The sequence below is a fragment of the Somniosus microcephalus genome, chromosome 6, assembly GCF_052327205.1.
Source record: "Somniosus microcephalus isolate GS21.2 chromosome 6, FLI_Smic_1.0, whole genome shotgun sequence".
Lineage (NCBI taxonomy): Eukaryota > Metazoa > Chordata > Chondrichthyes > Squaliformes > Somniosidae > Somniosus > Somniosus microcephalus.
In genome coordinates this window covers 157,383,708-157,400,401 of record NC_140992.1, presented here as the reverse complement: position 1 = coordinate 157,400,401, position 16,694 = coordinate 157,383,708, and the positions used below count along the sequence as shown (strand labels likewise).

Genomic DNA, 16,694 nt, shown 5'->3' with positions numbered 1-16,694 from the left:
CCCTTGGAGCCCTGGTAACATTCTGCACTGCACTCCTTCCAAGGCCAGTGTATCCTTTCTAAGGTGCGGTGACCAGAACTGTACACCGTGCTCCAGATGTGGTCTAACCAGGCTTTGTACAGCTGTAGCAGAAGTTCCTACCCTTTGTATTGCAGCCCTCTCGTTATAAAGGTGAATATTCCATTAGCCTTTTTGATTATTTTTTTGTACCATTTTAGTGACCTGTGTACAGCGACCCCTAAATCTCATTGGATCTCCACTGCTCCTAGCTTTTTTTAAAAAAAATTTGTTGAAGGGGTGTCGTCCTTTAGGAGATTGTGGCCCCGATGCACAGCAAGCACCCACAAACTGCAATGAGATAAATGACCAGATAATGTTTTAGTGATGTTGGTTTAGGGATAAATATTGGCCCAGGACACCGGAGTGAACTCCCCTGCTCTTAAAATAGTGCCATGGGATATTTTACATCCATTTGAGGGCGCAGACGGGGCTTCGGTTTAATGAAAGATGGCACCTCCGACAGTGCAGCACCGGAGTATCAGCCTCGGTTATGTTCAGTTCTCTGGACTGGCCCACAACCGACTGATGAGAGTGCTACTACTGCGCCAAGGCGGACACCATACAAGGTAAATCAGGGAAATTACTTTCAATTGCAAGTGGTACACAGGTTCAAAACTAGGAATGGGCAAATTTAGGACCAAGAAAGAGAGTGACCAATACCGGGAACAAATTCTCAGCTAGATTAGTGGAGGCGAAAAACCTGGAATCATTCAAGAATCAATTAAATGCTGCTGTGGGGAGGAATCTTAGGGTCATTCTGAATGGTTCAATACTGGGAATCAGGTTGGTGGGACATCCCTGAATGCCTCCTCGTGTCTTGTTGACCACAACTGGATACAGTGCTCTGACCAGAGTACTGCACAGATGGGAGCCTGACTTCCTCAACCAAGTGACCATTCTGCAAATCCCACCACAGCCTCGCCCCACCTCGTCTCTGCAACCGCCTCCTCCGTTATATCCCCTCCCACACCCTTCAGTTCCTCTCCCTCTGGCCCCCAGCACCATTGCTGGCAGAGTCCAGCAGGAGAAATACCTGGGTCGCACTCACAGGCCCAGCATTCAAAGTGGTTGTGGTGTTGCATGGCAACAATCAGCAAGACAAGCCGAAGAGGGGGAAGTTCGGTAAACACACGAGGGAGAAAGGAATAGAAGGATCTGCTGAGAGGGTGAGATGAAGAGGGGCGGGAGGAGGCTCGTGTGGAGCATAAACACCGGCACGGACCAGTTGAGACAAGTGGCCTGTTTCTGTGCTGTAAATAATTATGTAATTCAGTGTAACATTAAAGATACAGAAAATCCTTTCAGTAGCTTTATTTTCTTTTAAAAGCAAACAAAATTGGCAATAATTGTTTTGCTTCAGGTTTTCATGAAACAATTTTTTGGCCAGTGTTGTTGACGAGTTGTATTTACATTGCGTGTTATGTATTTGAAACCTCTTGAAGCTCTTCCCATCTAATGAGTTACTGGTACGATGACTTTGGTAAACACAGCAGCCATCATGCCCAGTAATGTCACACAAACATATCGGGATGAAGCATTGGTTGATCTTGTGTTTTTGGCGGTGGGTTGGACGCCAGGAAAGCTCCCCTGCTCTTCCAGTAGTGCCATGGGATCTTTAACATCAACCGAAATAGGCAGACGAGATTGCAGTTGAACATCTTGTCCGAAAGCGATGTAGCACTCCCTCAGTCCCGCACGCAGAGAGAGACGAGGTTACGTGCTCAAGTCTCTGGAGTGCGTCATGAAGCCAAAATGTTCCAACGCAATGGCGACATTACTAGCCTGCACGCAAGTGACGAGACGCTCGTCTCAAGTCATGGCCCAATCTGACAGTGAGACAGCGAGAAACATCCCTCCGTGCACAAGCACCCACTAAATGACACCTCCAGCCACGGCCAGAATGGGCTGGAGATACAGGGTGAGGCACCGATATAAAAAGCGCTTTTACAACCAATGAAGTACTTTTGAAGTGCAGTCACTGTTTTAACATGGGGGAAACGCGGCAGCCAATTTGCGCACATTGAAATATATCGACTGGTGTAAGTTTATCCTGTAATGTTTTGGCACCAATTTACTAAAGACGCCCAGTAGCTACCCTGTTTGAATTATGCTGTAGTCCAATTTCACGGAGAAAGTGCCCTCATAGGCTGAACAGGGAACGTTCAACCCACGACATCAACAGCAGAATAGTCCACTTGGAACAGGAGGGGAGAAACAGCTTGATGGCAAAAGCGGAATGGGCATTACTGAGGATTCAACTCAAGGAATGCTCAGATTTATTAAGGAGCTGGGTTACTCTGGGAGTAAAACGCTTGCAGATTAACTCTACCTAAGACCGTGTATGCATGCAAACGGGAGACTTTCCCAGCTCCATAGCTACGAGTGTATATTCAGCCCCCTGTGCTGCACGGGGAGGCATTGGGTAGTTTGCAGTCACAGACCCTTTGCTGGACCTGATCAAAGTTTACAGAATCGAGAGAGAGAGAGGATTTTAATTCGCTTCCCTCGCCAGCATTCTCCCATCAAACGGTCGCTTCCACTTCCACTCCCTCCTCGTCCTCCAGCAGGCTATAAACCGCGTGGATCTGGACCGGCCTCTGTAACGGGGTGTGCGAGTAACTTGGCCATGCAGTTGTGCAGCTCCACCGCCTGCCCGGTGAGTGACACGTCGTACTTGTAGCTCGTTCCCTTCGTGTCCAAGTTATTGAAAAATGAATAAACTTCCTGTACAAAGAAACCACCAAAAATTAAATATACAGAATCTGCAGGAAAAAAATTAATAATGATAGTGAAAATGTTATTGTATGGAGTTATGTTTCCCAGTCCCTTTTATCACCTAGGCCTCAAAGACAGAAGGTTGTGGGTTCAAGTCCCACTCCAGAGACTTGAGCACAAAATCTAGGCCGACGCTCCCAGTGCAGCGCTGAGGGAGTGCTGCACTGTCGGAGGTGCCGTCTTTCGGATGAGACGTTAAACCGAGGCCCCGTCTGCGCTCTCAGGTGGACGTAAAAGATCCCGTGGCCACTATTTGAAGAGCAGGGGGGAGTTCTCCCGTGTCCTGGTCAATATTTATCCCTCAGCCAACACCATCAAAAACGGATTAACTGGTCATTTATCACATTGCAGTTTGTGGGACCTTGCTGTGCGCAATTTGACTGGTGCGTTTCTACATTACAACAGTAAGTAAACTTCAAAAGTACTGCTTTGGCAGTAAAGCGCATTGGGACGTTCTGAGGTCCTGAAAGGTGCTATAAAATTCAAGTCTTTCTTTCTTTACTGCCCCTTGGGAGAATCTGCACCAACCTGGTTAGGGAGTTGCAATATATACAGCGCCGGCGAGAGAGCGAGAGAGAGAAAGAGCGGGTGAGAGAGAGAGAAAGAGAAAGAGCAGGTGAGAGAGAGAGAGAGAGAGAAAAAGAGTGGGCGGGTGAGAGAGATGGAGAGAAAGAGCGGGCGGGCGAGAAAGAGCGATACACAAAACACAACCTTACCTTGCAACTGGAGTCTTCGTCCATTTCCTCAGTCCCGTTGTGAATATAAATCACGTCGAAGAAAAAATAAGGAGATTGCAGAATTTTCTGAGAGGTGGAGAAAACACAGGGATTACACAGGGCATCGAGTAAGGCAGGTGCTACCCGTTACACAGAGTAATGATCTGGCTGTTCAGCTGCTCTCTGTCCAGTCCTTTAGTCGTTTGTGAGCAGAAGTTATACTTGCAGTGCCTTTAAACCAGTGAAACATCCCAGTGTGCTTCGCCAAAGGAGTAGAATGGATACCAACCAAACACAGAGCAGGCAACGAGGATCAAAAATTGATAGATTTTTGTTGGGTAAGAGTATTGAGGGTTACGGTGCCAAGGCGGGTAAAATGGAGTTGAGATACAGATCAGCCATGAGGGGCTGAATGGCCTCCTCTGGCTCCTATCAGTAGTTGAAGAGGCAGGTTCTTGGGAGGCTTTTGAAGGTGGAGAGAGATACAGTGTTAGAAAGAGAAGGACCGAGCACATAAAGGCAGTGTTGCTGCTGTTGGACTGGGCGGGGCAGGAGCGACAGAAAGTCTAGACCCAGGAACAGCGGAGGACACCAGCAGGGGCGGGACGAGCCTATGGAGGGATTGGAAACAAGGGCGTATTTTTTCAAATTCAGTGCAGGGAGCCGAGGGAAGTTGATTGGCGGGCGGGACTAAGTGCCGGTGGTGGAGACCTCGGGGAGTTGAGAATCTGCCCAGGGTGGTGCTCGGAAGGTCAATGAAGACGTCAAGGTCACAGGTCAGGCGTTGACTTTTCACTGCTCTCGTCCTCTGCGGCTGGTGTTGCACAGAACAAATACTCAAACGACATGGATTATGATGGCAGGCAATGCCTGGAGTGATGGGTTTGTGCAGAGGTGTGCCTGTGGGGAGGGGGCCGTCAGACTGTCCGGGCAGCTACAGATTTAATATTGAACACAAGCAATTTTAGGAACAGAACAGATAATTTAGTCCAACAAGCCCACTCCCTCAATCCCACGTCCCATCTTTCAATTCAATTCGCTTTATTGGCATGACAAGGTACATCTTATGTTGCCAAAGCATCGAAAAACATTTATGGTTGAACACATAAACGCAGATCTATCCATACAGTGTATAAACAGATATATCCCTGAGTGTATAAATATACATTCATATAATTTGTATATACTCTTTTCTTAGATTTAATGGTTGTCCCTCTGTTTATGGCAAGCTGTAATATAGTGTGCCGCTAAGGTTACACAATTTCTCTGTTCCCCGAGTAGGTATGGAAGTTTTTGGTCGTCATTCAAATTTCTGAATTCAGGGCATATTTTTGTGAATTTTGGGTAGAAATTCTCCCTTTTGCCCTGATATTTTCTACAAGCTGTGAGGAAGTGTATCTCTGTCTCCACCACTCCCTGACTGCAGTGAGAGCATATCCTGTCCTCTCTTGGCAGCCGGGTCTGCCTTTTTCGATGGCCAGGCTATGTTCACTAAGTCTGTACATTGTCAAGGTTTCTCCAGAAACGCACAGCTGCCTCTTCACCCCACACCGCCCACTTCAACTGCTGTCCCTGGTAACATTCCACAGATCAATTAAAAAGTTCCGCCCTTCTTTTCCAACCGACTAATTGTGCCCTCCGGGATTTGAACCCAACACCACAGCACGATTGTCGATCCATTTTCCAGACAGCGACGCCCCCAGTGGCTAATTACGCTGCCCGGGTTCGATTCCCGATCTGTACCAAGTTGGCAGATTTCCGCTGGGGCGGCAATACAGGGCTAAAACAGGCCTCAGTTCCACGGGTCAGAGAAGGGAAAATCATCCGGGGCTCCTCTTGCTCATTAGCCGGTGTGATGGGAGGTAAGTGTGAGAGTGTTGGCCAAAGACAGGACCGGCCGGGGCTCTGATCTACCCTCTCCCGAGAGGTGGAACTCCCTGTAGACACTCACTGTCTAGAAAGAAAGAACTTGCTTCACGACCTCCTAATTAGGAACAGATGTAGGCCTTTGGCCCTTCGAGCCTGCTCCACCAGCCATAAGACCATGGTTCAACTTCGACCTCAACTCCACATTTCTGCCCGATCCCCATATCTCTCAATTCCCCAGTGCCGAAAAATCTATCGATTTCTTGAATATACTCAACGACTGAGCATCCACAGCCCTCTGGGGTAGAGAATTCCAAGATTCACAACCCGCTGAGTGAAGAAATTTCTCATCTCAGTCCTAAATGGTGTAGGAGGGAGGGATTTAAATTCCTGAGGCATCCTGGACTGATTCTGGGGAAGGTGGGACCTGTACAAGCTGGACGGATTACACCTCGGCAGAACCGGGACCAACATCCTCGCAGGGGGGTTTGCTAGTGCTGTTGGGAAGGATTTAAACTAGTTTGTCAGGGGGCTGGGAACCTCAGTGTGGGCCCAGAACGGAGAGAAACGAAGCTGGAAGTGCAAGTTAGAAAAGTAGTCAGCAAAACTAGTAGGGAGCAGAAACAAAGGCCAACAGTAAAGAGGGTCAAAGTGCAGACAAATATTAAACAGGCAAAGTTGAAAGCACTTTATCTAATTGCATGTAGCATTCGCAACAAGGTGGATGAATTAATGGCACTAATAGAAGTAAATGGGTATGATGTAATTGGCATTACAGAGACATGGTTGCAGGGTAACCAAAGCTGGGAACTGAATGTTCCAGGGTACTCAACATTTAGGAAGGACAGACAAAAAAGAAAAGGAGGTGGCGTAGCGCTGTTAATAAGGGATGCGATCGGTACGGTAGAGATAAAAGATCTTGGCTCGGCAGATCGTGATGTAGAACTGGAATCAGTTTGGGTGGAGCTAAGAAACAGCAAAGGGTGGAAAACATTGGTGGGAGTTGTGTATAGGCCACCAAACGGTAGTGGTGATGTAGGGCACAGTATCAATCAAGAGATTAGAAGTGTATGTAACAAGGGCAATACGGGAATCATGGGGGACTTTAATCTACATATTGACTGCAAATCAAATTATCACTAATGGTGTGGAGGACGAATTCTTGGAATGCATGTGAGATGGTTTCCTGGATCAGTATGTGGAGGAACCAACCAGGGAACAGGCTATTCTGGATCTGGTACTGTGTAATGAGAAAGGGCTAATCAATAATCTTGTGGTAAAGGGGCCTTTAGGGACAAGTGACCATAATACGATTGAATTTTACATTAAGTTTGAGAGTGATGTAGTCCAATCTGAAACTAAGGTCTTCAATCTAAACAGAGGAAACTACAAGGGTATGAGGGACAAGTTGGCCATGGTAGATTGGGAGACTACACAAAGGTATGAAGGTGGACATACAATGGCTAACATTCAAGGAAATAATGCATCATTTGCAACAAACATATATTCCTCTGGGGCATAAAAACCCAAAAGGAAAAGTGATCCAACCATGGGTAACAAAAGAAATTAAAGCTAGTATTAAGTCAAAGGAGGAAGCTTATAAAGTTGCCAGAAAGAGCGGTCAGCCTGAGGATTGGGATCTTTTTAGAAATCAGCAAAGGGGGACCAAGAAATTGATAAAGGGAAAATGGAATATGAGCACAAACTAGCGAAAAATACAAAAACAGATTGTAAAAGCTTCTATAGGTATGTGAAAAGGAAAAGACTGGCGAAGGTAAATGTAGGTCCTTTACAGTCAGAGATGGGAGAATTTATAATGGGGAATGAGGAAATGGCAGAGAAATTAAATAAATACTTTGTTTTTGTCTTCACGGAGGAAGACATAAAAAACCTCCCAGAAATACGAGAAAACCAAGGGTGTGACAAGAATGAGGAACTTAAAGAAACTATTATTAGTAAAAAAACAGTACATTGGGATAGTGGACGCATTGGTTATCATCTTCCAAAATTCTATAGATTCTGGAACGGTTCCTGCAGATTGGAGGATAGCAAATGTAACCCCACTATTTAAGAAAGGAGGGAGAGAGAAAACGGGGAACTACAGACCTGTTAGCCTCACATCAGTAGTTGGGAAAATGCTGGAATCTATTATAAAGGATGCAATAACTGGGCACTTAGAAACTAATAGTAAGATTGGGCAGAATCAACGTGGATTTATGAAAGGGAAATCCTGTTTGACAAACCTATCGGAGTTCTTTGAGGATGTAACTAGTGGAGTAGACAAAGGGGAACCGGTAGATGTGTATTTGGATTTTCAGAAGGCCTTCGATAAGGTCCCACACAAGAGGTTGGTGAACAAAATTAGGGCACATGGAATTGTGGGTAATATACTAGCATGGATTGAGAATTGGTTAACAGACAGAAAACAATGAGTAGGGATAAACGGGTCTTTTTCAGGATGGCAGGCTGTGACTAGTGGGGTACCGCAAGGATCGGTGCTTGGGCCCCAGCTATTCACAATCTATATCAATGATTTGGATGAGGGGACTAAATGTAACATTTCCAAATTTGCTGATGATACAAAGCTAGGTGGCAGTGTCAGTTGTGAAGAGGATGTGAAGAGGCTTCAAGGGGATCTCGACAGGCTCAGTGAGCGGGCGAGAGCATGGCAGATGGAATATAATGTGGATAAATGTGAAGTTATCCACTTTGGTAGAAAAAAACAGAAAGGCAGAGTATTTCCTAAATGGTGAAAGATTGGGGAATGCAGATGCTCAAAGGGACCTGGGTGTCCTTGTACATGAGTCACTGAAAGTGAATGTGCAGGTGCAACAAGTTCCTCAGGGCAGTGTCCTAGGCCCAACCATCTTCAGCTGTTTCATCAATGACCTTCCCTCCATCATAAGGTCAGAAGTGGGGATGTTCGCTGATGATTGCACACTGTTCAGCACCATTCGAGACTCGTGAGATACTGACGCAGTCCGTGTCCATATGCAGCAAGACCTGGACAACATTCAGACTTGGGCTGACAAGTGGCAAGTAACATTCGCACCACACAAGTGCCGGGCAATGACCATCTCCCCTTGACATTCAATGGCATTACCATTGCTGAATCCCCCACTATCAACATCCTGGGGGTTACCATTGATCAGAAACTGAACTGGACCAGCCACATAAATACTGTGGCTACAAGAGCAGGCCAGAGGCTGGGAATTCTGCGGCGAGTGTCTCACCTCCTGACTCCCCAAAGCCTTTCGACCATCTACAAGGCACAAGTCAGGAGTGTGATGGAATACTCCCCACTTGCCTGGATGAGTGCAGCTCCAACAACACTCAAGAAGCTCGACACCATTCAGGATAAAGCAGCCCGCTTGATTGGCACCCCATCCACCTTCAACATTCACTCCCTCCACCACCGGCGCACTGTGGCTGCAGTGTGTACCATCTACAAGATGCACTGCAGCAACTCGCCAAAGCTCCTTCAACAGCACCTTCCAAACCCGCGACCTCTACCACTTAGAAGGACAAGGGCAGCAGACGCATGGGAACATCACCACCTACAAGTTCCCCTCCAAGCCACACACCATCCTGACTTGGACCTGTATCGCCGTTCCTTCACTGTCGCTGGGCCAAAATCCTGGAACTCCCTTCCTAACAGCATTGTGGGTGTACCTACACCATATCGACTGCAGCGGTTCAAGGCGGCGGCTCACCACCTTCTCAAGGGCAATTAGGGATGGGCACTAAATGCAGGCCTAGCCAGCGACGCCCACATCCCATCAATGAATAAATAAAAAACAAGCCATTAGGAAGGCAAATGGTATGCTGGCCTTCATTACAAGAGGATTTGAGTACAGGAGTAAAGAAGTCTTACTCCAATTATATAGGGCCTTGGTGAGACCACACCTGGAGTACTGTGTATAATTTTTGTCTCCTTACCTAAGGAAGGATATACTTGCCATAGAGGGAGTGCAACAAAGGTGCACGAGATTGATTCCTGGGATGGCGGGACTGTCGTAGGAGAAGAAATTGAGTAAACGAGGCCTGTATTCTCTTGAATTCAGAAGAATGAAAGGGGATCTCATTGAAGCATACAAAATTATTACAGGGCTTGATAGGGTGGATGCTGGGAGAATGTTTCCCTTGGCTGGGGAGTCTAGAACCAGGGGCCACAGCCTCAAGATAAAGGGTAGGCCATTCAGGACTGAGATGAGAAGAAATTTCTTCACACAGAGGGTGGTGAATCTTTGGAATTCTCTACCCCAGAGGGCTGTGGAGGCTCAGTCATTGGGTATATTCAAAACAGAAGTCGATAGATTTCTGACTAGTAAGGGCATCAAGGGATATGGCGATAGGGCCGGTGAATGGAGTTGAGGCAGAAGATCAGCCATGATCTCATTGAATGGCGGAGCAGGCTCGAAGGGCCGAACGGCCGACTCCTGCTCCTATTTCTTATGTTCTTATGACCCAGCACGTCCCAAAGCCCTTCACAACAACCACTACTTGTATTTATATAGCGCCTTTAACGTAGTAAAACGTCCCAAGGTGCTTCACAGGAATATTGTAAGACAAAAAATTTGACACCGAGCCACACAGGGAGAAAATTAGGGCAGGTGACCAAAAGCTTAAGAGGGGGAAAATTTGAGCAGCACAGATATCTCGGGGGTGGGGGTTGTGGGTCTGAAGGAGATTACAGAGATAGGGAGGGGTCGAGGTCATGGAGGGAGTTGAAAACAAGGATGGGAATTCTGAAATCGAGGTGTTGCTGGACCGGTCAGCGAGCACAGGGGTGATGGGTGAACGGGATTTGGCCACAGTCAATGAAGTACTTTTGAAATGTAGGGAAAGGTGATAGCCAATATGCGCACAGCAAGCTCCCACAAACAGCTGTGTGATAAATAACCAGATAATTTTTTTCCCCCTCTAGGCTCACGCATCAAGAATGGCCACTTGGGTGCAGCAGCAGACGGTCCCAGGTCCATCAGGCGAGAGGGGCGGGGGGGTACAAAGTTCAAGCAGGAAATGAAAGACCATTCCCTACTCACATTGAGCCGCTCCATTGAGGCCGACTGTGGGTGGCAGGGTGTTCGAATGTAGACCAGGATCATTCGTACAATGTACGGCGGTGGGATGGTCTGAACATTTTCCGTTACTGGCAGCTCAATCTTCTGCTGTCTGTGGGATCAGATTAAAAAAGAATTGATCAGAGTAGTAAGCTCAAGGATAATGCCTGCTGAGCGAGCGGATAACAAAAGAAATCGGAGCAGGAGTAGGCCACTCACATGAGGTTAAACAGCCCGTCCAGATCTGAAAAAAGACTTTAAGGAGAAGAACAAAGAATTACATAGAACATCCAGCACAGAAACAGGCCAATCGGCCCGACAGGTTTATACTCCAGAGGAGCCTCCTCCCGCCCTGCCCCCCCGGATCCCTCTCCCTCATGTTCCGCATCAAGCCTCCCCTTAAATCCCTCGGTGCTCTCTGCTTCAGCCACTCCCTGTGGCAGCAAGTTCCACATTCTCACCGCTCTGTGTAAAGAAATTCCTCCTAAATGATTTTATTTGATTGATCCGTTAGTGACTATCTTATATTGATGCGCCCTTGTTCTGCACGCCTCCACAAGTGCAAACAGTTTCTCCACAACAACCCAATCGAACCTCTATCTGGTCTCCGGTCAGTCGTCTCTTCTCCAGAGAAACTGGCCCCAGCCTATTCGACCTTTCCTGATTGTTCCATCCTCTCTCAGTCCGTAACATTCTTGTAAATCTTTTCTGCACTTTCCAGTGTTATACAGTGACAGACCTGTACCCACCAGTACTGTACCCCAGTGTTATACAGTGACAGACCTGTACCCACCAGTACTGTACCCCAGTGTTATACAGTGACAGACCTGTACCCACCAGTACTGTACCCCAGTGTTATACAGTGACAGACCTGTACCCACCAGTACTGTACCCCAGTGTTATACAGTGACAGACCTGTACCCACCAGTACTGTACCCCAGTGTTACACAGTGACAGACCTGTACCCACCAGTACTGTACCCCAGTGTTATACAGTGACAGACCTGTACCCACCAGTACTGTACCCCAGTGTTATACAGTGACAGACCTGTACCCACCAGTACTGTACCCATGTTATAGTGACAGACCTGTACCCACCAGTACTGTACCCATGTTATACAGTGACAGACCTGTACCCACTAGTACTGTACCCCAGTGTTATACAGTGACAGACCTGTACCCACCAGTACTGTACCCGTGTTATACAGTGACAGACCTGTACCCACCAGTACTATAACCCAGTGTTATACAGTGACAGATCTGTACCCACCAGTACTGTACCCCAGTGTTATACAGACAGACCTGTACCCACCAGTACTGTACCCCAGTGTTATACAGTGACAGACCTGTACCCACCAGTACTGTACCCCAGTGTTAGTGACAGACCTGTACCCACCAGTACTGTACCCCAGTATTACAGTGACAGACCTGTACCCACCAGTACTGTACCCCAGTGTTATACAGTGACAGACCTGTACCCACCAGTACTGTACCCGTGTTATACAGTGACAGACCTGTACCCACCAGTACTGTACCCATGTTATACAGTGACAGACCTGTACCCACTAGTACTGTACCAGTGTTATACAGTGACAGACCTGTACCCACCAGTACTGTACCCCAGTGTTATACAGTGACAGACCTGTACCCACCAGTACTGTACCCCAGTGTTATAGTGTGACAGGCCTGTACCCACCAGTACTGTACCCCAGTGTTATACAGTGACAGACCTGTACCCATCAGTACTGTACCCCAGTGTTATACAGTGACAGACCTGTACCCACCAGTACTGTACCCCAGTGTTATAGTGACAGACCTGTACCCACCAGTACTGTACCCGTGTTAGTGACAGACCTGTACCCACCAGTACTGTACCCCAGTGTTAGTGACAGACCTGTACCCACCAGTACTGTACCCCAGTGTTATACAGTGACAGACCTGTACCCACCAGTACTGTACCCCAGTGTTATACAGTGACAGACCTGTACCCACCAGTACTGTACCCCAGTGTTATACAGTGACAGACCAGTACCCACCAGTACTGTACCCCAGTGTTATACAGTGACAGACCTGCACCCATCAGTACTGTACCCCAGTGTTATACAGTGACAGACCTATACCCACCAGTACTGTACCCCAGTGTTATACAGTGACAGACCTATACCCACCAGTACTGTACCCCAGTGTTATACAGCTGAAAATGCTCAATTCAGAACGTCCAAATCTATAATTATACTATTGAAGATTATTGAGACAGATCCAGTGGATACGACATGAAACTTTCATATTTATTGGTTTACTGAGCTCCTAATAACAACACTGCACAGTGTCCCTGACTAGGGGTTTCCACATCTTACACAGTGCACCCCCCAACACCAGGCCTAGAATGCACACTGCAGTCAGGTAGAGCAACACGGATAGTCTGCAGGTAAGCACCGGCTGCGACACTAATCTATTCAGGGACTTGTGGACCTTCATTAGAAAAGGATACTGAACGACTCACAGACATTCGTGTCCAGATCATACAGGCAGCTGCAAACCTCCCGGGGGTCAGAGGTAAATCCAGACAGCTGGAAGGAGAGAAATAGGACATGTAACGTGCAAAATAGCCAACATCTCACATCAGTGCTACAAAGAGGACAATATGTTAGAATGAGACTTGAGCTCAAGTCATTACGTAAATAGAATTACACTCCAATGCCATCCAGAGACCCAAGGCTGGCGCTGCACCATGACTGTTGACATGGCAAAACTCAATGGGAAATTGAGGGAGGGGTGGGAGCGGGAGGCGGAGGGAGTGCACGAGAGGGAGCGGGAGGCGGGGCCAGAGGGTGAGGGGGGGGGGGGGGGGAGCGAGGCGGGAGAGCGAGAGAGAAGGTATTCTGTAGTATCATAAACAAAAGACTTATAAACTTCCTTGAGGAGCACAATGTCTTGAGTAAAAGCCAAATTGGATTCCTGCCAAACTATAGAACATCAGATCATATCTTCACCCTACAGACCCTAATTGACAAACACGTTCATCAAAACAAAAGCAAAATCTACGCATGCTTTATAGATTTCCAGAAGGCTTTCGATTCCATCTGGCATGACGGTTTATTCCTGAAACTTATCGAAAGCGGGGTAGGGGGAAAAACATATGATGTAATTAAGTCAATGTATACAAACAACAAACGTGCAGTTAAAATTCGAGACAAACAAACAAAATACTTCCCACAGGGGCGGGGGGTGACGCAGGGCTCGCCAATCTCACCGACACTCTTTAATGTTTACATAAATGAATTGGCAAAACTACTTGAACAATCTACAGCACCCGGCCTCACCCTATATGAATCCAAGGTTAAATTCCTCCTCTATGCAGACGACCTGGTTCTGCTGTCACCAACTAAGGAGGGTCTACAGCAGAACCTGGATCTGCTGGAGTCGTACTGCCAGACTTGGGCCCTGACAATAAATCCCCAAAAAACCAAAGTCCTTGTGTTCCAGCAAAGATCCAAAATAAATTTCACACTAGGAACAACCAAAATTGAACAAACCACTAACTACACATACTTGGGCTTAAAAATCAGTTCTACGGGAAATTTCAAACTGGCTGTGAATGAACAAAGAGAAAGCAAGAAGGGCTTTCTATGCCATTAAAAAATCAATCCAAATAGAAATCCCAATTAGCATTTGGCTCAAAATTTTCAAATCAGTAATTGAACCAATTGCACTCTATGGCAGTGAAGTGTGGGGACCGCTAACACAACAAGAATTTGCAAAATGGGACAAACACCCAATTGAGATCCTACATGCAGAATTCTGTAAAAGTATCCTCCGGACTCAAAGGAAAACCGTAAACAATGCATGCAGGGCAGAACTAGGCCAATATCCATTAATAATCACTATCCAAAAAAGAGCCACCAAATTTTGGAAACACCTAGAAATGAGCAACCCCCAATGCTATCATTACGAAGCCCTGAAATGCCAAGAGAGGACCATAAAGAAGAATACCCTCAGTCAACTAGTCCTGGGACTCAGTGAAGTAACTACTAACACTACTAACAATAACCAGCCCCAGGACAGTGACAGCGTAACACAAAGAATTCGACCCAACACAATCGTCGCTAAGCAAAAGGAAAAATATGTCATATTGGGCAGAAACAACAAAAACCCAAAGCAAACTCAATTGTTACTTGGCCCTAAACAGACAATACAACATGGCTGATTACCTGACCATGGTAAAGGATAGCAAACTGAGAAAAACCTCAACAATGTACAGGCTTAGTGAACAAATGTAAGAAGTCACACAACACCAGGTTATAGTCCAACAGCTTTATTTGAAATCACAAGCTTTCGGAGCGCTGCTCCTTCTTCAGGTGAAGTGGAGAAATGCATAAAGACACAGCTTATATAGTCAGAGAATCATGTCAGATGTTTACAGGTAACCTTTCCAACTGCCATTTATCACACCTCGGCAGAGAGATAATCACAGCAGTCAAAGGTGTGAATGGTGTCCAAACAGGTCAGTCAGGGAAACATTACATCAAAGAACAATGAGGTGGGGTCACAAGGGGTCAAATATTGCAGATGCTGGGGTCTGTATGAAAAACAAAAAAACAGACAAAAAACATTTTTTTTGGCTGGAAATCACAGCAGGTCCGGCCGCATCTGTGTAGAGAGAACAAGCCAATGTCGACTCGAGTCTGGATGACCCTGCGTCAGGTGGGGTTACATGTAGCGTGACATGAACCCAAGATCTCGGTTGAGGCCGTCCTCATGGGTGCGGAACTTGGCTATCAGTTTCTGCTCGACGATTTTGCGTTGTCGTGTGTCTCGAAGGCCGCCTTGGAGAATGCTTACCCGAAGATCAGAGGCTGAATGTCCTTGACTGCTGAAGTGTTCCCCGACTGGGAGGGAACACTCCTGCCTGGTGATTGTTGCGCGGTGTCCGTTCATCCGTTGTCGCAGTGTCTGCATGGTCTCGCCGACGTACCATGCTTTGACTGCTGTGATTATCTCTCTGCCGAGGTGTGATAAATGGCAGTTGGAAAGGTTACCTGTAAACATCTGACATGATTCTCTGACTATATAAGCTGTGTCTTTATGCATTTCTCCACTTCACCTGAAGAAGGAGCAGCGCTCCGAAAGCTTGTGATTTCAAATAAAGCTGTTGGACTATAACCTGGTGTTGTGTGACTTCTTACATTTGTCCACCCCAGTCCAACTCCGGCATCTCCACACCAAGACTTAGTGAACATAGCCTGGCGATCGAAAAAGGTAGACACAGGCAGACCCGGCTACCAAGAGAGGACAGGATATGCTCTCACTGCAGTCAGGAGTGGTGGAGACAGAGATGCACTTCCTCACAGCTTGTAGAAAATATCAGGGCATAAGGGAGAACTTCTACCCAAAATTCACAAAAATATGCCCGGAATTCAGAAATTTGAATGACGACCAAAAAACTCCCATACCTACTAGGGGAAGAGAGAAATTGTGTAACACTAGCGGCACACTATGTTACAGCTTGCCATAAACAGAGGGACAACCACTAAATATAAGAAGAGAGTATATATAAATTATATGAAAGTATATTTATACACTCAGGGATATATCGGTTTATAACACTGTATGGAGAGATCTGTATTTTTGTGCACAAACATGAATGTTTTTTCGATGCTTTGGCAACATAAAATGTAACTTGTCATGCCAATAAAGTGATTTGAATTGAATTGAGACGGGCGAGAGAGAGAGAGAGAGACGGGAGGGAGAGAGAGAGAGAGAGGAGGAGAGAGAGAGGCGGGAGAGAGAGAGAGGCGGGAGAGAGAGAGAGAGAGGCGGGAGAGAGAGAGAGAGGCGGGAGAGAGAGAGAGAGAGGCGGGAGAGAGAGAGAGAGAGGCGGGAGAGAGAGAGAGGCGGGAGAGAGAGAGAGGCGGGAGAGAGAGAGGCGGGAGAAGAGAGAGGCGGGAGAGAGAGAGAGGCGGGAGAGAGAGAGAGGCGGGAGAGGAGAGAGAGGCGGGAGAGAGAGAGAGGCGGGAGAGAGAGAGAGGCGGGAGAGAGAGAGAGGCGGGAGAGAGAGAGAGAGACGGGAGAGAGAGAGAGACGGGAGAGAGAGAGAGGACGGGAGAGAGAGAGAGGCGGGAGAGAGAGAGAGGCGGGAGAGAGAGAGAGGCGGGAGAGAGAGAGAGGCGGGAGAGAGAGAGAGGCGGGAGAGAGAGAGAGAGGCGGGAGAGAGA

The 16,694-nt window shown here is 47.1% G+C and overlaps 1 protein-coding gene across 1 annotated transcript; it reads right to left on the bottom strand.

Moving 5' to 3' along the window:
* Positions 1 to 1,356: 1,356 nt before the first annotated feature.
* Positions 1,357 to 13,166, bottom strand: LOC147116134 (BRISC and BRCA1-A complex member 1-like; the record flags this gene model as incomplete). The annotated part of the gene is given in 6 exon segments (XM_085992009.1): positions 1,357 to 2,666; positions 2,668 to 2,784; positions 3,552 to 3,638; positions 10,463 to 10,592; positions 10,700 to 10,724; positions 12,971 to 13,166. Coding segments are annotated over 6 exon segments (639 nt in total), but the record flags the coding sequence as incomplete, so codon positions are not given.
* Between the last annotated feature and the right edge of the window lie 3,528 nt (positions 13,167 to 16,694).